Below are 24,059 nucleotides of genomic sequence, written 5' to 3'. Positions count from 1 at the left end.
TACGTTTTTAATGAATTTGGCCTTTTATAATATTATATTTTAATAACTAGACCAATGCTTTAAAGTCCCTGAATAGAGCATTGGGACAAATCTATTAAGAGCATAGAAAAGAGATTGAGTTGTTCGAAGCTTAATTCGTCTGAAGATAGTGCGCTTCCCCTACCTTTTTTTTCAACGTAATTTATTTATTATTCTGTGTAATTTAAGCAACTCATTCTTATAACATTTCCGGCATGAGCTGTTAACTATCTTATTTTCATTTTTTTAAATTTTAATTGTATTTGTATACTTGTACATTTGTTTATGGGTCTCTCAGGTCAAAAAAGAGGCCTTTTCTGATAATAATTCATTGTGTAGAAAATATTTTAGAAATTCCAACTTTTGGGATATGAAAGAGTAACTTTAGAATAAAATTTTAAAAAAAAATTGAAAAATTTTGAAAATTCGACCGTTGGTAGCTGATTTTTGAAACCATTCCTCAAAAAAACAGACCTTGCGGTAGGCAGGATTTTTCCCAGTAGGTTTATCTGAACCAAGGGGGTGACATTGGCTCTGAAAAATGCGACCGGTTTTAGTGTAATTTTTTCCCTGTTTTCGTACACATTTCACGAGATATCTCCAAAACTGCGTAGGTTGTCAATTTAGGATTTTCGGTTGCCTCTTCGTTATTAAATTGGCTTTTATTTTGTATTGGTATTTTTTGCTAATTCATTCTACAATGACAGAAAACAGCTAATAAACTCAAAAATTTTTTTCGGCTCGCTAGAAACATATGGGAAAGATAGGAAATGGAATCTGAACGATGAACGAAGGATTTTTGAAAAAAAAAAACAAATTTGGATTTTTAGCAAAAGTTTTTGTAAAAATGTATCAATTTTACCCTATTTTTCAACACATTTTGTATTGTAAAAATGGTTCTGATTAAAGGAAGTGCAAATCTTTCGTTCAAACACTAGATAATACTTCTCAAAACAAGTATGTAAAATTTCAGAAAGATCGGTTCAGTAGACTCTGAGTAATCTCGACTACAGCAGTGTAAAATGGTGTTTTGAGAAAAACGAGTTTAAAGTTTTACAACAATATGCACACGCGGGCGGAACGCATAACTAAAACTGCACTACCTGCGAGAGTTTTACTCCGATTCACTTGAAATTTTCAGAAAATATTTTTCAAACGTTATACTATAAAATAAAAAATTAAAAAAAAAGAATATTTTTTTTTACCTGAGACCCATGTAACCCCTTAAGTCAATAATAGGTTGCAAGTTTTCATACCCATTTCTTTTAATAAATATCGTTTTACTCAATGTTTACTATTTGATTCTTTGCGCTTCAGATTAATCAAAAATCCATTAATATTTATAATTTTTAATATAAGAGGATTCAATTTGGTTCAGTTTCTAAACTAGTCAATTCTACCCTGTTTCAACTTTCTAAATACTGAAAATTAATCCTCTAATTAGAAAATAGTAGCATTTATTATAAAGTTAAAGAAAAGTAGACGAATTGGTCAGAAGTCGTTTATATCTTCAGCGTTTTGAGTTTTAGAATCTTGCCGTATTAATTTTTTTAGGCACATCTTATAACTTTTCTAATTTTGAGATGAAGTAAGCTCAAATACTTAACACCAAATCTACCGACCGTGGTAGGGTAGGATGTTCAACAATTTTTTCTTGGAAAAGAGGAAAAAAAATTGAAAACTGAAAAATATATTACATGCATATTTTTTAGAAATTCATAAAGTTTGATAGCGACACTGTATCGTTTAAATAAGTGTTAATTTAAAAAAAATCAGGCCAATTGGACCGGTCTTGGTAGGTGTAGTGTTAATATAACAATTTAGCATTAGAATTATAAATGTTCTATATTAGCCTCAATTCTGAGACCAAAATCAAGATCAAAGGTATTCTCAGGGTGGCGTACTTCGATATGTTAATCTAGAAATATGTACTATTTCGATTAAATTACAAAATCAAACACAGTATTTTTCAAAGTAATTCCCTATTTATACCATCTCTTACACGGGATTCAAACCTAAGGCTTAGCCGTATGGCTTAACCTCTCTAATTTCTTTTTAATCAAGACTTTTTGGAAAATTATCACTTAAGATTGGTCAACATGAGCAAGTGAGCCATTAAATTTTGAAAAACCAACAAAATTGGTTGATATTTTGAATTTCGAGACCATCGAGACTGGGCTAAAACTTAGGTCTGAAGCCGGCCTTATAGAAATATTTCTCATCAATTGTCATTTCCGTATGAAAGCTCTTCAAATTGTTAGTATCTTGAAAATTCCAAGCACCTTCGAGAGATTTTTGGAATTATTTCAAGAAATTTGACGTCTTGAAATCCTGAAATATTAGTTCCAAAATTGTTAATCTTGATATCCACATGGTTTGTATCTCGGATTTCAAGATTTCAAGACATTTGACAGATTTGACATCTTGATCTTGATTTTTTGATTTCAGAATACCAAAATCTTCAAATTTTCTTGATCTTGATCTTGATCTTGGTCTCAGAATTGAGGCCATTATTTCCTAACTAATGGTGTCTTATGGCCTCGACGGACTTGAGGATTAGCCGAGAGACGGCTTAGCGTAATTATATTCGAAACAATGATTAAGCTACATTTCCATAATTCCACTAAGTCGTCTCTCGGCTTAAGTCGTAAGTGTGTCTAGGGCATTACACACTAGAAGCAATTTTTGTCAAAAATTACCTTTTTTTAATTCTGACGTTTCTGCCTATAATGATAGGGGAAATTTTCTTTAAAAAGGCATTTTTTAAAGAAATTGTTCCTAGTTTGTAAGGCCATTAGAGACACTAAAAAATAAAAAGTTGTAAAGAAGGAAACAGAAATTCGTCAGTTCTGGGACTGTTTTAGCAAATTTGTTGATCGTGATGATCGTCCTTGGCCGAAACGGGGTTAGATGCCAAGACCACCAAAATTTTGGCACTTTTCTATTTATTGCCATTTTGTACATTGTTCAGTTTACAAATTTATGAGAATTAAAACACGGGATACCCGTGTTAGGATTTCCTTTTTTCTCTTTACTAAAGTAAAGAGAAAAAAGGAATAAATCCTAACCAGGTCAAAACCCGTGTTTTAATTCTCATCAATCAAAACTGACCGAACTACATCTAGTGTTACAAATTTATTATTCAGATTACAATGTTTCGCGAATAAAGTGAAAATTGTCCTTTCAGACGCTCTTACCAATTGCAAGAGCCAAACGCTCTTACCAATTACATTTTCAAATATGAGTTCATACATCTTATAATTAAGGCTGGGCCTTAGACCTCATAGATCATAAAATTGACCCCCACTGATCCTCTTGAATACGAATCACTGGTACAAAATAAAAGGATCAAATTGATCCTTTTGCAAAGGATTGATCAAATTAACATGTTCCATTATGATAAATGTGTATTCAGAGTTCGAAATTTGATCCATCCTTTGCAAAAGGATCAAATTTGGATCAATTTGATCCTTTTATTTTTACCAGTGAACACGGGGCATTCAAAATAAATACCAGATTCCTATCATCGCAGTCATCGCAGTCGAAAATGGAAAGCATCACAAAATGCTGCAACTTTTCGGAAAATCGAAAGATCATGCGAGAACCGTTGAAGGTGTTCATATCAAAAATATTTTTAAGAAAAAAATATAACCTACTCCCAATAATTGTAAATTAAGTATTTCCTCAAATATGAAGAATATTTACTGTATAAAATCGTATTCAATAATTTTTTTACTTACCAAATATAACTTCACTGGATCCCGGTCAAAATCCCGAAAACCAAAATTCCGAATTCTTAAAAGTATCATAGCTACTCTCACGATTGCACCCGGACTTGTTGATGGCATAAGGAAATTTTCTGTTTTGTGCATATAATTTCGTCCCTTACATTATATTGACCATTTCGGATTATGGTTTGGTTTTTGGATTTTGGTTTTTCAAGACAATGGCTTTTCGGGATTTTGGTTTTTCGGAATTTCGACCTTTCGGGATTTCGACCCATTTAAGATTTTGTCTCCTCGGGATTTCGGCTTTTCGGTTTTTTTTGCGTTTTAAGAATTGTGGCCTTTTAAAATTTTGGCTTTCGGAATTTTAGTCGACACCGGTTTTCACCATTAGACGAGTACATTGATTCTTGCACTGATCACTTAAAATTCAAAAACTAAATAAAAAGATCAACGAAGTCAAAGAGATAATGCGGTATTTTTCAAAACAAAGTCAATGTAAGTTTGAAATACAAAAAAAGCTTTTATAATTGTAAATTCATTTATTTTCACCTCAAAATTCTTTTTCGGCACTGTAAATTAAGATTGACAATTTCATTATGATAAACATTAAGTGCATTAGAAATGTGTATTTTCTAAAATTCAGACTTGAAATATTATCAGAAAATTGTGTAATCAACTGAATCAGTTGGTCCACTTAAGAGGCATTCCACTAAAGATTCATTGTTCTTCACTGTCAAAGTTAATATTGAAAGAATTTCAGAAACAAAAACTGCCAATCTAAATCTTGAATAAATTGAACTCTTCTACACGGAATTTCAACAAATAGAACATGCACGAAACATGTTTTGGTTTTCATTAAAATTTATTTCTACCTACACTCTTGTTATTAAATTAAAAGTTGTTTTAAATTTATTTACCTCTTCGCACATTATACTTCATTCAACTGATATTCACACATACGTTCACTCAAACCTTCTTAATCTAGCAAATATCTTAATTTTCTCCTCCAGGAGTTAGCCATTCAGTAGTTAATTAGATGAAATTTCTGTCTCATCTCACCGAACAGGAATGAACAGAGTCTATCAGCCAGGAATGCCAAACAGGCATCGGCAATCAAGACAAATACCAAAATCTTCCGGAACTGCAAAACAAAACACCGCAATAAAAATTATTTTGAAAAGTTCAGGCAGAAAAAATCCTTGGAACTTACGTCGTCGGGAAATTCGACAATTTCAAAAGTTGAAGTTAAATCCGGGGAAATATTGAGCGCAAGACAGATCACAATTGAACTAGAGATCAAGATAGAGTACAGCAAAAGACGATTCTCTCTCAAACTCTCCATGAATGGATGTCCCTGGAAAAAATTAAAATTGCTTTCCTTTAAAACCCTTCAAACTAAAATCAATATTTCGAAAATGCACGTTTTCAATGCTCAAAAAATAATTAAAAACGTTTTCCGTTGGCTCTATTCAATAAGACGATGTCTACATCTGTGGAGACATTTTCCCATTCACAACTTGAGCTTAATTTTCCAAAAGAGTCTTGGATAAAAAGTAAATTTGTAAAAAATGTCATTGCTATTCGATGAACTGAAATTCGATATCGAAAATTCATATTTCGCCCAAGATTGGAAAAATTAGTCAAATATTATTATAAAGAAATTGCTAAAAGAAAAACTCATTGAGTATAAGGAAAATTTTGTAATAGAACAAAAATATTATAAGCGTTTTGTTTTGCTTCCCCTCATAAAAAGTGAAGAGTGACATTCGAGATACTTCGAACAGTTAGTATTTTAATTTGAAAACTTCGAAGATCTATTTGAAAAGCCACAAAGGAGTGGCAAAGCGTCCCAAACTTTGCGAAATGCTCGAAGTCGTGACTTAGATGCTATCCCTTAAAAGTACTTTCACATCATTTACCGTTTACCGGTTTTCAACTGATTTAAACCGATTTGTAAATCACTCGAAAGATCCTACAAAATAATTTGAAGAGTAATAAAATTGATTTTCGGACAAAAATTACTTATCGGTTCATAACCGGTTCCCAACCGATTTAAACGAATTTACAAATCACTCAAAACAATTCCCAAAATAACTGAATTTCGAATACAAATTAGTTATCGGTCATGAGTCGTTTCACTTTGTCCGAAAATTTAGCATGAAAATTCGAAACTGATTTTGAATTCTTCGAACATCAACGATTTTTTGTACAAATTGAGTTCCATTTACCTTTTCTCCAAGACGCTATTGGAGAATAAAACTCTACTTGTGTTTGCACCCAAAATTGATTCATACATTCAAAAAAAAAACAATTCCGAAACAAGAAATTGCTTAAGAGTACTTTACCGACTCATGAACGGTTAACTCCGATGGAGTCGATATATAAATTTCAGGATTTTTCAAAAAAATTCAAATTTAAGCAAATCGGGTAAAAAATAGGCCCTCCAAGGTGGTTAAATTTTGACCTTCGAAAATTCGATATCGAAATGGTTTTCGAACATAAGTGTCCAAGAATGAAATATTGGCCCTGACAACTTCTAAAACATATTCCAAAATGAAAGAAATCGTAAAAGCCGTTTTCAAAATAAACTAGAAAAAACATGGATTTGGAAGGGAAGGAAGGGAGTGTGGGGAAACAAGAAAAAAAGACCGTCTTAGATAACATTGTCTTAAGGGGTGTAGTCGAAGACCGGAAGTCAATATCTCTCACCGTTTGGCCTCTAGCCGTATCATAAGCTTTCGAACACATAAAATATATTTTTGAAAACTATTTGAGAAAGATACATCAATTACGAGTACTATACCGACTCAAGACCGATTCAGTCCGATGAAGTCAGATTGGAAATTTCAAGATCTTTCAAAAAAATCAAATTTTAAGCAAATCGATTGAAAAATAGGCCCTCCAAAATGGTTAAACTTTGATCTTCGAAAATTCGATATCGAAATGTTTTCGAATATATAGGTATCTAAGGACGAAACAATCACCTTTACCACGTAAAAAACTTATCCGAAAATTTAAAAAAAAATCTAGGAGCCGTTTTCTAAATAAACGAAAAAACATGGTTTTTGAGGGAACGAAAGGAGTATTCGGAAAGGGAAAAAAGCAAGGAAGAAAGACTGTCTTAGATAAGGTTGTCTTATGGGGTGCCGTCGAAGACCGAAAGTCGATATCTCTTACCGTTTGGCCTCTAGCCGTGTCAAAAGCTTTCGAACAAATAAAAAATATTTTTGAAATATTTTTGAGAAAGAAACATCAATTACGAGTACTATACCGACTTCTGACCAATTAAGTCCGATGAAGTCAAATTGGAAATTTCAAGATCTTTCAAGAAGTGGTTAAACTTTGTCCTTCGAAAATTCGATATCGAAATGTTTTTTGAGCATAGGTGTGCCAGGACGAAATATTCGCCTTGACTGCTTCCAAAACACATTTGAAAATGAAAGAAATCGTAGAAGCTGTTTTCGAAATAACCAAAAAAACATGGTGTTTGGAAAAAGATTGTCCTAAAAAATGTAGACTCATGGGAAAGTCGTCGAAGACCGGAAGTCGATATTCCTTACCGTGTGGCCTTTAGACGTGTCACAAGTTAAAAAAAGTGGATTATATAATTAATCTCTCTTTGAGTTCGAGCAATAAAAATCCGTTGATGCTCGAAGAATTCAAATGTAGTTTCGAATTTTCAAACTAAATTTTCGTACAAATTGGAGAAAAATTGAACAGTTAAAAGTATTAATTATGAGGAGAATTGTAATGAAATGAGGCCAGTTGGTTTGATTTTCCTCACAACAAAGCAAGAAACGATATATAGATTCGGCACTCGAGATACTTCGAAATTCGAATAGAAAGTTTTTAGGTACCATGCAGAAAAAACGAAAAGTAAAAATGCCTAACTTTCAAAATCGATCTTAGAATTTTTAAACTCCAGTTGTGAATAAAACAAAAGTGTCTTTCTTTGACTTCCGAAATCTATCTCCGAATCTTTCAAATTTCAACTAAGAATGAAGCAATTCTTCTGATTTTCAAATATAAATTGATTCTGCAAAACGATCTAGGATTAAAAATAAATAGCTTTCAATTTGCGCGAAATAAAGTTCATGTTCGAAAGGTTCAAAATGAATTTCGAATTTTCGAACTACATTTTCGCGCAATGTAACAAAATTCAGGGATGGGTCTCTTCTTATTAACGCTGACACAATCTAAACCACGAATGCTAAAAACCATAACCGGATTGGATCTTGAGTGTTTATTAACCGATTTCACTGAAGACGTAGAAATTAAGTAAACAATCTCAGCTAATAAATGTCGACTAAATAAAGAGATAGAGACCTCAAATTTTATACAAAAGTTAAATTTTTATGCATTTTATGAGTTCAAGATTTTATAAAAATCAAAAGTATTTTATCGGTGCATAATCAATTTAATACCGGTTAGCAACCGATTCGACCATTCAAACTTGCAAAAAATTTAAAGTTTTGTCATATGGATCCTAATGATAAAGGAATAATCAGAAGAATATTATTACTGACCTTGTAGTTGACAGCAAATGTGGATACTTGGAGCGCCATTGATATCATGTACACTGTACTATTAATAAGAGTTGGTGAGAATGGTGGCTTCTCTCCCGGTTCCAAATCCACATTCAGCACAATCTTTCCCTCACGCGGTGGACTCCTGGCCGTGGCTTCCTGCACAAGGTAGATCAGAGCCACAAAGTGCACAGAGAACTGCAGCAGAATTGTGCTGAGAGTGTACATGTTGAAGATATTGGGCAGGGGCATCTGTTTCGACAGCACCTTCAGGGGCTTCGATCGCGTTATGAAGAGAAAACAAGCGGCCAGCAGGAGACCCTGCAACGTCGCTTGAGTGTCACTAAGTTTAATTCCGTCCACATAGAGAACGGATTGGGAATATGCCGAAATGAGGGCATTTAGTGCAAGAATCTTGAACATTTGGAGCGTTGTTACAAGGGTACATCTCCCTTGTTTTATGATGTGGCACACTGAAAAAAAATTTCATCAATTTATCCTTCCTTGCATTCCGTCAAAGCAGTAAACTTCTAATATTATTTAAAATTTCTCTATAAGGTTCTATATATTTTAAGCCACGCCTCTTCCAAAATAAATAGCCAAGTTTAGCTTATTTTTATTTTTGAAATTATTATATAATTATGAGGGGGATACTATATCAGTCTTACGACAGGTATCCTTAAATTCCTGAAAAAAATCTAAGAGAACTAGTTCATTTAACTCGGTTTAGAAAACTGGGCCACGCCCACCACTATCCTCAAAATTTTAAGTAAAATGTAGTTTTATTTTTTATCAGCAAAATTGAAATGTTCCCACTTTTTGCTGATCGTAAAATTACATTGCATAAGATTAATAATTCCAAAGGAAATCACAAGTTAATGTACTCAGAAACGAAAGCCCTTTTCGACTTTAGACTTTATTGAGAAGTTTTAAAATAAAATCTTAGCCAGTTTGAAGCGATAATTAACCGGTAATTAAGCAGTTATCGAGTTTTATTACTCAAAATTCAAACAATTTTTTAGTAGATCAGTGTTTCATATGCTAGGAAAGCATATGACCTAAATAGTATTTTTTCGTTCTTCTGTTCCACTCAAAAACCATCTTTTCGTATATTAGAAAGTATTGACAAACGTAATTCATAAATTCCTTTTATCGATATTTTAAAGATCAATCAGAAAACCCTAATGAAATACGTATTTCTAAGCCTAGGATGATAGACTGACTAAACCAATTTTCAGAAAAAAAATTATCTGAAATATCTTGTAATATTATGGAAAATCTGAACCGATTGAAACACAGTAATAAAGCGGTACTCTATCGCTAATGTTCAGACAATATTGTACATTGTTTTACAAATTTTTAGTGATGATGAATCAGTCCGAAACTAAACTAAAAAGAATTAGCAAAATGATGCTTGGTCAAAATATCAAAAACCAAAATCTTGAAAGTCAAAATTCTGAAAACCAAAATATCAAACGCCAAAATACCTAACGTCAAAATGCTGAAAGCCAAACCCCGAAAACCAAAATCCCGAACGCAAAAATCTGGAAAACCAATATCCCTAAAATTCCTAACTCTAAAAGATCAGGAAAGCTAAAACCTTGAGAGCCAAAATACTGAAAATTAAAATCTCAAAAGCCGAAATCCCGAAGAGGCAAAAATATACAAAGAATAATGTGTGAAATAATTTTCCAAAAGAAAGAACATTTCCTTTAGCCTCCAGTAAACACGCGGCTGCAATCCTGGGATTACTGATGACACTTTTCGGAATTTTTTTTTTGGGATTTTGGCATTAAGGATTTTGGCTTTCCGAATTTTGGCTTTCAGGATTCTGACTTTCGGGATTCTGCTTTTCGGGATTTTGCTTTTCGAGATTTTGGCGTTCAGGGTTTTGACTTTCGGGATTTTGGCTTTAGCATTTTTGGCGTTAGGGATTTTTACTTCTGGGATTTTGGCATTCAGGATTCTGGCGTTCGGGATTTTGGCGAACGGAATTTTGGCTTTTCGAGATTTTCACGTTCGAGATTTTGGTCGGAACCGAATTCAATATATGAATTTTATGAGTTCATGTATTTCAAGAATTATTTTTGATTATTTATTTTTCATAAACGATTATAGCCTTGAACCATTCCTAATAACAGTTTTCAGGGTCAAAGATCAGCCCAAGAGCATATTCATGGGCTTCCGAACACGTTAGAATCCATTCTGATTCCGACCGATTACAAACTCGATTAACAAACCGATAAAAAATCTATGAATATATTAAATACTAAAGAATAATTAAAAAAGACAAAATGAAATCGATTTTCGTAGAAAACTCTAAATCTTATTCATGATTCTTTTTCAGGTGTAGGGTAAAAGGTGAATTTCTGGATCGTAAAACCTATTTTGAATTAAAGTAACAATTTTCGCATACTAAGTTATCAAAATCCGAGCTTCAAAAATTGATTGTCTAGAACTCCACGTGGTCCGGAATTTAATTTTTGTTTTTACAATGCTGTGACGCATTTTTTATCAACTTTGACAAATATTCACTAACTTTATCTTGATTTTTAATCCTAAATATTTACGATCACTGAAGAAAGGGGTGTGGCCTATTTTTTAATTGAGAAAACTTCTGCTAATACCAAGATAAAAATAATGGGAAGATTGTTCCAGGAATAATCCTTTAATATTTCCCTAAAATTTTTGAAAATTCATAAACGATTTGAGTTAAGAATTAGCTTACCAGGGAGCGTGGCCTAAAGTATTTCTAAGCAAAATTTAAGCTAAAGCTACATTCATTCAAAAACTGTATAGAAAGTTTTATAGATTTTATTTTAACGTATAAGGTATTTTTATGTTGTCTTTTTCAAAAATCATAACTTTAAACTTTGAAATGTGATAGGCAAAGTGCTCTCCCTTCGAACGTTCATGCCTTCGAATAATGTGAATTTTCTTTTAGTCCCTAAGAGATTTACATATTTCTGTTAAATATTAGTTGGCTTATTATCAATTGTTGATAATTCTGTGATAATTTGGTGGAAATCCCTTACGAAAAACAAAAGAAATTCACATTAGGGTAGAGTCAGTACTTTTCGCCACCACTAAGCTTTAGGGACCTCGTAAGGAGTGATATTTTTGTCAGACTAAAATGAATTTTTGTATAAAGATACTTTGAAGCAGTATCTATCTATATATCTACACTGAGAAAAAAAAAGGGTGCGATTAACTTTTTTTCCTCATAACTTTAGCACTTTTTAGGTGTAAAAATATATCAATATTTTTTAATGTTAATTTTACACATTTTTAAGGGTAAAATTAACATGAAAAAAGGGTAACTTTAACCCATAGTACACCTAAAAAGCATAAAATTTACACCAATTTCGGATCAATACTGCAGGGTAAAATAACCATTTCCGGAATGTTATTTTAACATTTTCGGATTTCTCTCAGTGTAGGATACGTCTCGAGAATTTTAGAGAATCTCATTGAAAAATATGTATTTTCTCCAATTATGCTTGTTTCAGTACTTTTCGCCACCTGTTTTAAAACGAATTTCAATTAATTAAGAGACGTAATAACGTATTGGGATATTAGAACAGAACATATTATGAGTGTTGAAATTTGAAATGCTACTTATTCTTAAATGCCTTAAATTAGTTGTTTTATATTAGGTGGCGAAAAAGTGCTTACATGGCGAAAAGGGCTGACTCTACCCTATTCGAAGGCATGAACGTTCGAAGGGAGAGCACTTTCCCCTATTTTCAATGAATTTTGAATATTTTTTTCCACACTGAGAAAAAAAGGGGGGGGTGCGATTAACTTTTTTTCCTCATAACTTTAACACTTTTTAGGTGTAAAAATGTATCAACATTTTTTAATGTTCATTTTATACCTTTTTAAGGGTTAATTTTACACCTTTTTAAGGGTAAAATTAACATGAAAAAGGGTTATTTTAACCCCTAATACACCTAAAAAGGGTAATATTTACACCGATTTCCGATCAATAACGCAGGGTAAAATTAACATTTTCGGAATGTTATTTTAACATTTTCGGATTTCTCTCACGGTGCACTCAAGAAACAAAGTAGCTGTCTTATAGAACCAAGTATTAAACAAGTCTTTTAGTGCACTTTTAACACTTCGAAGAACCCTAACTAAAAGTGTCACGGAAGGACCAAGTGGCAGCCGCTGCCACTTATCGGATTTTACATAATATTTTAATATTTTTACATATATTTTAACATTCGGAGCCTCAGTCAGTTCTTTTCTGGTGTCTGAATCAGAAATTTCACCTCCTTGGGTACTGTATCTAAAGATTTTTAACCATTCGATGTTTCCATTTTTATCAGAATCATGGCGTCAGGGAAAGTGGTCTGCCTTTGAATGCGGCAGCCTTTGAATATTTCAATTTTTCTCTTATTTTTCAAAGCAAAAATTCTACATATGAACAATAGTTAATACTATTAACTATTTTCTATTAACTTCGCTTAACAAAATGGATTTTGAGCTTTGGTAAATAAGAGAAAAATTGAATAATTCCCATAATTATTCATATTTCATACATATTTCCCAATTCAATATTTCCCATAATTCTTCTCAATAATTTGCAAAAACACTTTCAATTTGTTCTTTTAAGGCTTTTATACACTAACAATCAAGAAAATTACATCTGCAGAACGTCAAACTGCCATATAAAATGCATATGGCAGCAACTGCCACTTGGTCCTTCCGAGTGCAGTTTTTTGTTTTTGCAATATATTTACATTAATATTTAATTTTTATTAAAAATTTTATAACGAAAAAATAGCCAGATAAATTCTGCACGCATTCAATCGGGTCTCCAGGCGAAATAATATATTCTTCACTATAATTGAAAATTAAATTGGCAGCGGCTGCCACTAGGGTCCTTCCAAGTGTTAAAAGACTTAAAGTGAGAATTTTCTTTTGAAATTCCTATAGAAGCGCTTAAGATCCTTAAGAGTGCGCCACTTTACTTATAGTAATCTCAATGATGGAACCAAGAGCGTTATAAGCAAGTAAAAAGATTTTTGGTTCTATAGTGCCTTACTTAGGGAATCCTACAAGACTATATTAAGAAAAAATTGCTTCTTGGACACTTACCACACATGATCGAAGACAATTTGCTGGTGAAAGGAGCTGCAATACTGGCATCTCCCAGCTTGACCACCTGCACTTCCTCGAGCTCTTTTAGTTCTTTTTGCAGTCGTTCCTGGGTCGACATGATTTGATCTCTGTGCCGAAGCAGAGCCCGTTCTCTGGCACTGAGATTAGGTCGTTCCCGGACAGCCGGAGCAGCTACCCTTGGAGCATTTTCTCCCTCCTGACGCTCCTTCTTGGCCTCCGACGGTGCCTTGAGAGGGGCATTGCTGAGAATAGACACGCCCACATTGGCATGCTTCAGAGCACCAACGTCATTTGTCCCATCGCCGCACATTAAAGTGCAATAGCCGAGATTCTTGAGGGTCGTAATGACAAATTCCTTCTGTTTTGGCGAGAATCTCGCATAGACTGAGACAAAGGGAAGGATTTTCCGAAGAAAGGCATTCTTCTCTTCTGACAGATACATCAAACCTTCGCCGGTAATACAGAGATCGTAATCCTTGACAAAGGACGGAACTTTCTGATCCACCGGGAGATTGATGTCACCACTGACAGACTGCCAGGTCCAGTCAGACTTCTGACTGAGAATCAGAACAGGACGTCGTGTGAATTTGAGCTCCTTTGCCACATGGCACGCTGTCAGGGGATTATCTCCCGTGATCATGACAACTTTGTGCGAAGCCTGAATGATTTCTTTGATAATATTTTTTGAATCCGGCTTCAGAGGACAGGAAATCACAACAAATCCGACAAATGTCAAATCTTTCTCCACATCTTCCCGTTTAATTTCCCTCATTTGGGCATTTTCCAACTTTCCGAACTCCTTTATGCCCAGTGCCAGGACTCTAGCTCCCCTCCTGGAATACTCCAAGTAGGTTTCTTCATAGTGAGCAGGCACATCCTTAATCATTTTTACTAGAGTTTCCGGAGCTCCCTTGACAGCTCCAATGTAGCAAACATCATTGGACCAGGGAATTGTATACCCAGCCAAAACTGACATTCTCTTCAGGCTCGAAGAAAAATGGAATCTCTGGTAAATCTTCAAGGGCTTAAATTTACCCTTCTTGGGAACAACACTATCCTGCTTTGTGAGATTCCAATCCACTGCCGTAAGGGTAGCCTTCTCTAATGGATCTCCAACCAATCCATCATCCAATTGTGCCAGAGAATGACACGTGGCCAGAACCTGAACGGTCGTCTCAGGAATTTCCCCAATTCCCGTAATAGTCTTGTCATCATTGAGCCCAGCAATGCCCTCAACCATCAAATTGTCACTCGTGAGAGTGCCAGTTTTATCAAAACAGCAAATCTGAACTTTTCCAGCAAAGGGAATCCGGAAGGGTTCTGTACAAAACACAAACAGCTTCGAAAGCTGCAGGAGAGACGTATTAACCGCCAGGGACAGTTCAATTGGCAAATCAGGCGGAATAATTGAAGTCAGGATGAGTGTACACTCAAGGAAGAGCTTATACCGATTCCTCTCCAAATCCTCCGTTCCCTTGATCCACACATAGAGAGCTGCTGCGATGGCAAATACCAAGAGGAACAGGATAAATGCAAAGGTCTCAAGATTATTCTCAGTGACCCTTTTAACACCAAACAAAATTGTCCGGAGGAGTTTTCCTTGGCTCGTATTGAAGCCATTTCGCAGGACGTACCTGTAGGGCCATAAGGGTTTGAAAATTTCAATATTTCATTGAAAATTTCAATTTCAAAAGACAAAATAATTTGATAATATTTTCATCATGAAACTAAATAAAAAACATCTAAATAGAAAACATCGCGTGAATATTCTATGTTTTTCTATGTTCATACAAAATCTGTTGAAAAAAAGTATAAGGTCATTATAAAAACTTCCGGTAGATAAAATACATAACGAAAAAACGGTGTTACACATTTTTCCTATGTTTTGGGCGGTATATTAACAATTCTATATTTTCGATGTTTTTCTACAGAGTGGCTGTAAAAAATGCAACAAGTTATTTTGCATAGTGGTACAGTAGACTCTCTCAAATTCGGGCATTTGGAACTGAAATGTCAACCGAATTAGAGAGAAATTCGGGCAGCAAATTATTTGAAATGCAACGATTTTTTGTTCATCTGCATACTCATATTGAGCAATGCAAAATCACATCAAAGCTAAGACAAATCATGGCAAATTTGAGCATATTTGCTTCATTTGATAAACATAATCGAACTTGAAAAATGACAACAAACTTTTTTCGAATTTAACTGCCGCCCGAATTAAAAAGTAGCCCGATCTTAAAAGAGCCGAAATAGCGAGAGTCTACTGTAGTTCATTTTATTGGCAAATAAAAGCCTACAAAAGCATTTTCGATAATATTTTGTAAAACTTTTTTAAACCGTAATGAAACTCAAACGTAACAATTTAACCCTTTAAGGACGATTGGAACACCAGTGTCCCATAAAGAAAATAATTTTTCCTGACTACCTAAAGTTATTTGTTTCTTATGTCTGTACATAATTGTAAAGGGCATTGAATAAACGAGCAGTAAAAAGTCAAATTTGGTCAGCAAAAAAAATCGAAATGATCAGTAAAAAATAAAAAAAATGGTCAGTAAAAAATGAAAAAAAGGCAACAAAAAGTTTAAAAAGATTAGTAAAAAATTAAAAAAAGAGGAGGTGTACTTTATTAAAAGCGATCAGTTAAAAATGAAAAGTGGTCAGCAAAAAAATGAAACATGATCAGTAAAAAGTTAAAAGTGATCAGTAAAAAATAAAACCTGATCATTAAAAAGTAAAAGATGATCAGTAAAAAAGAAAAAGTAGTCAGTAAAAAATAAAAAAAGTGATCAGTAAAAAATTAAAAATGAGCAGTAAAAATATTGAATTTGGTCAGCAAAAAATTAAAAATGATCAATAAAAAATATTTAAAAAGGCAGCAAAAAATTAAAAATGAGCAGTAAAAAATAAAAAGTGGTCAGCAAAGAATTAAAAATGAACAGTAAAAAATAAAAAAGTGGTCAGTAAAAAACAAAAAGTGGTCAGTAAAAAATAAAATGCTCAGCAAAAAATTAAAAACGAGCAGAAAAAATATTCGAGATGATCAGTAAAAAGTTAAAAAGTGATCAGCAAAGAATTAAAAATGAGCAGTAAAAAATAAAAAATGTTTCTGTAAAAATCAAAAAGTGGTCAGTAAAAAATAAAAAGTGGTCAGCAAAAAAATTAAAAAGTGATCAGTGAAAAATAAAATATGGTCAGTAAAAAATTAAAAGACCAATTTTTATTTTTTACTGACCACTTTTAATTTTTTACTGACCACTTTTAATTTTTTGCTGACCACATTTCATTTTTTACTGACCACATTTCATTTTTTACTGTTCACTTTTAATTTTTTACTGACCAATTTTTATTTTTTAATGCTCCTTTTTAATTTTTTGCTGACCACTTTTTGATTTTTCACTGATCAATAGGAATATTTTTACTGATCATTTTTAATTTTTTGCTGACCATATTTTCTTTCTACTGACCATTTTTAATTTTCTGCTGATTAATTTTTAATTTTTTACTGATCAACTCGAATATATCTACTGATCAATTCGAAGTTTTTACTGACCAAATTTAACTTTTTCCTGACAAAATTTTACTTTTCACTGACAAAATTGAAAATTTTTACTGATTATTTCGAATTATTCGCTGATCAAATTTAATTTTATGCTGACTTTTGACTTTTTACTGACCATTAGTTTGTTGCCATTGTAAAGTAGAAGGTTGAAGGAATCTAGAATATTTTTTGCAAGTTCTAGCTATTTGCTATGTAGTAAATATTTAAGCTCAAAAATGGCGAATTTTTAAATTCTCAAATTCATAATTGATTTTATTTATTTTTTATACTTCCAGTTTTTTTTAAGCAAAACCCTTTTGGGAATAGAATACTCCTACGTAATATTTTTCATTAAAGCGAAAAATATCATTCACTGGTATTGTCAGAAAAATTACTTAAATTTTTGGGTTATTTTCGTCCCTATCGTCCATAGAGACGCAAAATATACCAAATCAGACTCTGTTGGACTTTCCAAGGTTAGATGTAAGACTTATCATTGATTATGTTTCTCAGTTTAATTTTTATTGTTGATTTTCAGTCCGTAAAAAGTGTCTCGTCGTTAAAGAGTTAATGTCGCTATATTTTGCAGGAAATGCGGAAGCATCGATAGGGCTCTTCAAAACCTGAATATAATTAAACTTTTCGTTTTTCGAAACATTATTTGGTACAGGGATACCAGTAGCATTTAAAAATGCTATGGTGGAGGTCTAAAAAAATTGCTTCACCGCTAGTCATCGTCTTTAAAGTGAAGAAGCAAATTGAACGAAATCTGCGTTACATTTGCAGACAAACGATCTCTGAGATGCATAGATCGCAAATAACCATGAAATAAATATTGTTAAAGGATCTCTATATGAAGCCTTAAAAATCCTGAAAAGAACGAGATCTCATCGATCCTCAAAAAAAAGTTATGCTTGATCGACGAAATGAGATCATATTGAACAAAATCGATAATATTCTAAAATTTTGATGTATTTGCTATCATTTTGTCTTTATTTCAAAAAAGTTAAACAAAAAATGAGAATAATATAGCGCTTTAGTTTGTTGCATCTTTTTCAGCCACTGTGTATTTTACTTCCAAGCAAAACTGAAACTTTTATGGGAACTAACTTTTAGACGACAATGCACTTTTCCAGTTCTCGCATAGTCCTCAATATAACTCAGAAAAACATATTTATAACTGAGATAATGATTTTTTTTTCTAAACTCACCCAATGCAACCACTATCTGGCGCTCTCATGGCTCCTTTTGTTGGTGATGTGTGCTGCACCACTTTGGTGCCTCCAAAGAGAACAAAAAGTTTTCCATCACCCTCTGGATCTAGTTCCCGGGATAGATCATCACAGTTCTCCAAACTTTCTTTCATTTGCGGCACAGATTCTCCCGTGAGCATACTCTCATCGACTATGCAAGATCCTCTTAGGAGTACAACATCACAGGGAACTAGATGATCATTCTGAGAACGTGCTATGGAGACCAAATCTCCCGGAACGAGTTGATCAGACATCAATTGACGCCATTTGCGATTTCGAAATACATTTATGAGATGCGGCTTATTGCCCATCTTTCGAATCTCAGCCATATTTCGCAATTGTTGCTGTACCAGAGTACACTCAAAGATTACCAACATGCAAAGGGTGAAGAGGGAGTAGTACCAGTATTCATCTAAACACCACAAACCAACAGAAAATATTTGGAATACGAAGAAAGGTGCCGTTGCACGCTCAATAAAGAGTTGATAGAATTCAGGAACCACCATTTCCATCATGTTCTTTCCGTAAGTCTTTTCAGCCAGGCTTACTTCGTTCTCATCTTCATGACCCTTTGCCTCTATGTACTGCCGATAAGTCTTATGAATGGGAAAGTCTATGCCCTTAAATTGAGCCTTATCTTCATCCCATACGTACTTTATCTTTTGGAACATAAACCAGTACTCAGGTGGTCGATCTACCGAAAGTTTTGTACTTTGAATTAATGTCAACTCCGATGATCCATTATTTGGTGTCGGAACAACCTTGGCATAAACTCCGGGTCCCGGTAATTTTGTCTAAAAATCGAACAATTTTTCTATACTAACACAATCTGTTCACAATTTGAAGAAAGAATAGTGATTGAACTCTTGATTTCAATAATAACATATGCTGAATTCCGTTATTATTCCGTTTGATGAATTAATTTAAAAAAAAACATACAAATATCATAATGGGAGCAAAGTATTATAGATTTCACAATTCATTTAAGCGCTTTAAACGGAAATCTTAGTACAATAAAAAATAAAGGCTACTAAATAAAGTATAAATTCATTTATTGTTGATAATTCTGGTCCTTCGAGCCGGATAGATGTGGCATCCTTATGAACACATTAACAATGTGATATAAAAAAGATCAAAATTTAAATCGAATCTGGTATACAGATCTAATTGGCTAACCAATTGTATTTCAGAAGCTCGTTAGTGTCGTTCTTCAATACCATGTTGCAGGGACATGACATTTCCTATGTTTCCCATATGTTTCTAGCGAGCCGAAAAAACTTTTGAGTTTATTAACTGTTTTCTGTCATTGTAGAATGAATTAGCAAAACCTACTAATACAAAATAAAATCCAATTTAATAACGAAGAGGCAACCGAAAACACCAAATTGGAAATCTACGTAGTTTTGGAGATATCTCGTGAAATGTGTACGAAAACAGGGAAAAAATTACACTAAAACCGGTCGCATTTTTCAGAGCTAATGTCACCCCCCTCCCATGATGATTATTTAACTCATTTAAAGTCGCTTATCATGGCCCAAAAATGTGTAGTAAAAGGGCCTTGTCATTTTCTGGAAGGAGGGACCACACTGTTTGCTTAGTAGAAAATACTGCCCTACCCCAATTATGTGTGCTGAGAGTCGCTGTAGTCTTTACTAGATCATTAGTGTATCTTGCCATATTAGCGACCAATAATCTCCGTGATAATGTCCCGGAATTCACATGGAGTATAATTAAGCAATTTCTGTCTGTCGCATCCGGAGATCTTGTCAGGAGCGTCAGGAGCCTTCTCAAATCGAGATATCAATTATATTTTTACTTGTTTTGTTTTTCTTTTTGTATTGTTAATGCTTCTTTACTGTGAACAGCCTGAATGGATCAACATGTATAGTTTACTCTTTCTGAATTTCATTTTACTAGATTGAATAAATTGAATTGAATTGAATTGAATTTAAACAACAAGGAACTAGAGAAACAAGCGGTAATACTTTGAAAACATTTACGATTTAAGCTGAAAGACGGCTTAACGTAATTATAATCAATATAATGCTCAAATTACATTGTCATCAGTTTCTGACTAAGCCGTTTCGCTCTCGGGCTTGGTTTAAGCCGAGAACTGGCTTAGTTAGTGGAAAACTGATGGGAATTTAGTCAAATCATTATTTTCATTGTAATTACGTTAAGCCGTCTTTCAGCTTAAGTTATAAGTGCGTCTAGGACATAAAAGTGATAACTTTTTCCGAATAGTGAGATCTCTATCGAGTCTCGCAGTTGTCAGTTCAAGTTCCGCTTGGTGGGAATAATTGGAAGCATAGGAGAAGCTCCTATATTTCGGAAAGGGTAATGGGTAATCTACGATAAGCTTTATTATATTTTTTTTAACAGAGGAACATTGCAATGATTTCATTGCAAAACAAATGAAATATCTCGATACGATTGACAATAATTGAAATAATTTCTTGCTCCTTTAAATAAAAAAAAAGTACATTTTACTTAAAAGCACGTAACGAGCCGTTTGAGAAATTTTCACGATTTTTCACGAAAAAGGTCAAAGCTAGTTTTTTTTTTTAATTTTTAATTGACTAACTCGGTAAATTCAAATAGATCTACCCTGAGTAGATTGAATAATTCAGCTCGTGTTACCCTCGATAATTAACCTTATAGATATAATATTCTATCTTCATCTACTAATTATAGATTGTAGATTGTTGAGGCTTTCCGACTGGCGTTGGATAACTAGGCTCAAAAGAGCCCTTTGTGTCCCCCATTTTCCATAATTCCATTATCCGTCTGATCCGATTTATTACAATTCATTTTCCTTGGTAAATAATAAGATGTTCTTTACATTAACAATGCTTAAGTCATCCAAATCGATCACCATTTTCTAATTATAAAAGTGACGAACATATTTAACACTTTAAAATCCGAGTCAAAAAAGCACGTAAAATACCAAATTGAGTTTTTTGTTCCGTAAGACTTCTACAGCAGTTCGAGGACTCGTAAATTATTTTTTGAATAAATATTTTACCAATTTTCTTGTCAATTTTATATAAATTTTGTGAAAATGTACAAAAAATGCCAAACTGAATTTTTACAGATTTTCGTAGAAAAAAGCCAATTTCTATTGAATTTTCTTTATCTTAGCAATTTGGTAAGGATCTTAGAACACATATCTATATATTTTCCTGTAAAATTTTCAAATTCTTATATATAATTTGCGCTTTTTTGTTAAATAAAATTTTATGTGAAGTTCCAATAGGAATTCGGAAAAGAAAAATAAGACGTAAAGTGAATTTTCACCTTATTTTTCTGTGTAGTACCACTTTACAACAATTTTAGGTCTTATATTACTTAATTTTTAATAATTATTTTTACATTTTCACGTATTTTTTAATATTTTTTCGTATCGTGACAAAATTCAAAAAATGGTAACATTTTTTAGGTTATGTAGAATAAACCATTCAAATGTCCATTTCGGATGGAAACTCCATATAAAAAAGGTGGCATTTTACGCCAATGTGGTATTCTACGCCCATTTTTTTCCCAAATTTTTAAATAATAAAAAAGTTATCAACTATTTTTTTGGACTAAACGAAAGCTAATTAAATTCTCTACACATTCGTGTTATCACTTTAGCATAAAATTGAATAAAATTCCTACTATGAAGCTCCAAACTTTAAATTGGAGTAAAATGCCACTTTGGGTTTTAAAGTGTTAAAATAAATAATTAAATAAAAAGACTAACGTATTCACATAAATTTCTCTCTCACTTTGGAAAAATAAAAAACTTGTTGTAAGGAAATCATTGAAAAATAAATATATATAAAACTTAAAGATTGGAATTCAAATACAATAAATATTGTTAACCTGAAGGAAAGATGTAAATCTGAACTAAATAAAATATATCAAAATCGGATTGCCAAATGGTTTACAATATTATACCTACAAAATATTAATTTTTGATCAAACCACGAATAAAATCACTTAAAACGACTTCCTCAATATCAATTTTTCAAAATTACAGTAATAAAAAAATATTTTGAAAATTTCAATGAAAAATTGAAAAGGTAAACCCTAAGCTAACCTCACACGTTAATGTCCACATCATCATACCTTCCTGAAATTCAATGCGGAGTTTATGTGGACGCTCCAGAAGCAGCACAGGCAGCAGAGTGTCTGGATGCATCCGATGATGGCCAAGGAGAGAAGACCGGCTTCGTAGTGCTCCACAATTCCGTAAACACAGACGGAAAAGTAGAACCAGAAGCAGTAGAGGATGAGGAAGGGAAAGATAGCTCCATTGAAGAGCAGGGGATTGGGTATATGCAGAGTCACGTACTTCACAAGATCGTCCAACGAATGGGCATTTTCACCCTTCAGTCTCGTCATTCTCACTGCCCTATTTTCACTAATTTTACAGAAATTTTCTTCACAGACTATTCACAGTGAAAGTCACCACAAAACAGCTGGACACATGACAACTGTGGTGAATTTCAAATTACATGCCAGTTGGCCTTGGCGCTAAATTTGAATTTGAATTTGAAAAATATGTCGTGTGTTCTTTTTAGTACCTTTCTATACTGTTTTTCTTTTTAAAAACAAGAATTATAAGAAAAAGAAAAGTTCAAAAACTGCTTTACTAAAACTACTAATGATATCGATTAGTTTTTGACAAGTTTTCACTTTGGAAATGCATTTGAACTTGCGTGAAAGTAATTTACAGATCTGTCACAAAAATATTTACGCAGCTTTAGTAAGTTTTTTTATTAAGCTTTTTTGACTGAGATGACTTGAGAACTGGAAATTAGTCTACGAAATATTGTAAAAGATCAACTATAAAAATATGGCAATTGGATATTTTTTTCATTTATGAGAGCTTGTAATAAAGCCAATCAAAATTGCATTATCAAAATCAGTTTTTAGAAAATTGATCGCAAAAATTACATTTTCCTTTGAAATAGAAGAAAAATTCTGGAAAGTACGACAGCGATAAAATTTTGCATGAAAACAATCCGGTTAGAAATGACAGAGTACAAATGTGTATTAAATGTACAAATGTATTAAAGCCAATCAAAATAATATTAGCAAAATCAGTTTTTATATATATCGGAAAAATTACATTTTCCTTTGAAATAGAAGAAAAATTCTGGAAAGTACGACAGCGATAAAATTTTGCATGAAAACATTCCGGTTAGAAATGACAGAGTACAAATGTGTAGAAATGGCGCTAGCACACTTCTTTTAGATCAAGAAAATTTCATGAAATCGAAATTCATATACTTTTCCTTCTCAAAATGTTTGGATAAATCTATCCTAATCTTTCGCACTCTACTTTCTTCTTTTGAACATCACGCCAAATTCAATTTAGTTCGATGTAATTTTGAGTGGGAGAAAGTGAGATAGAGATATGCAATTGAGGGAGAAAAGGATGCGAATTTTAATTGCACGAAATTTTTCTGATCCAAAAGATGTTCCGAAGCGATAAAAAACTAGATTTCATCAGTTATGGCTCTGGAACAACTTTTAGGTCGAGAAAATTTCATGGAATCGAAATTCACATCCCTTTCTTTTTCTCAAATTTTGCATATGTCTATCCCAGTCTTTTGGACTCTTCTTCTTCTTTTGAATATCACACCAAATTAAATTTAGTTCAGTAGAATTTTGTGTGCAAAATAATGATACTCCTATATGCAAAACATTTGAGAAAGAAAGGGATGTGAATTTCGATCACATAAAATTTTCCTGATCAAAAAGATAAAACCATTAAAAATCAAATTCAATCAATACTCAATTTAAAATAATAACAAAAGTTAAATTTTTATTAGTTTTTTGTCAAGACGAAAATAAAAAAAGGTTTTCATTTTAC

At 32.9% G+C, this 24,059-nt stretch overlaps 1 protein-coding gene across 1 annotated transcript; it reads right to left on the bottom strand.

Moving 5' to 3' along the window:
- Positions 1-4,265: 4,265 nt before the first annotated feature.
- LOC129808078 (endoplasmic reticulum transmembrane helix translocase) lies at positions 4,266-22,676 on the bottom strand. The gene is made up of 6 exons (XM_055857765.1): positions 22,307-22,676; positions 18,155-18,990; positions 13,379-15,036; positions 8,273-8,745; positions 4,957-5,100; positions 4,266-4,887 (listed from the first exon to the last, which is right to left on the bottom strand). The coding sequence occupies exons 1-6, from the start codon at positions 22,580-22,582 to the stop codon at positions 4,768-4,770; spliced, it is 3,507 nt and encodes a 1,168-aa protein (XP_055713740.1). The 5' UTR covers positions 22,583-22,676; the 3' UTR covers positions 4,266-4,767.
- Positions 22,677-24,059: the final 1,383 nt, after the last annotated feature.

This window comes from Phlebotomus papatasi, chromosome 3 (genome assembly GCF_024763615.1).
Source record: "Phlebotomus papatasi isolate M1 chromosome 3, Ppap_2.1, whole genome shotgun sequence".
Classification (NCBI taxonomy): domain Eukaryota; kingdom Metazoa; phylum Arthropoda; class Insecta; order Diptera; family Psychodidae; genus Phlebotomus; species Phlebotomus papatasi.
Note: the sequence above shows the minus strand (reverse complement) of the source record. Positions and strands in the feature narration are given on the sequence as shown.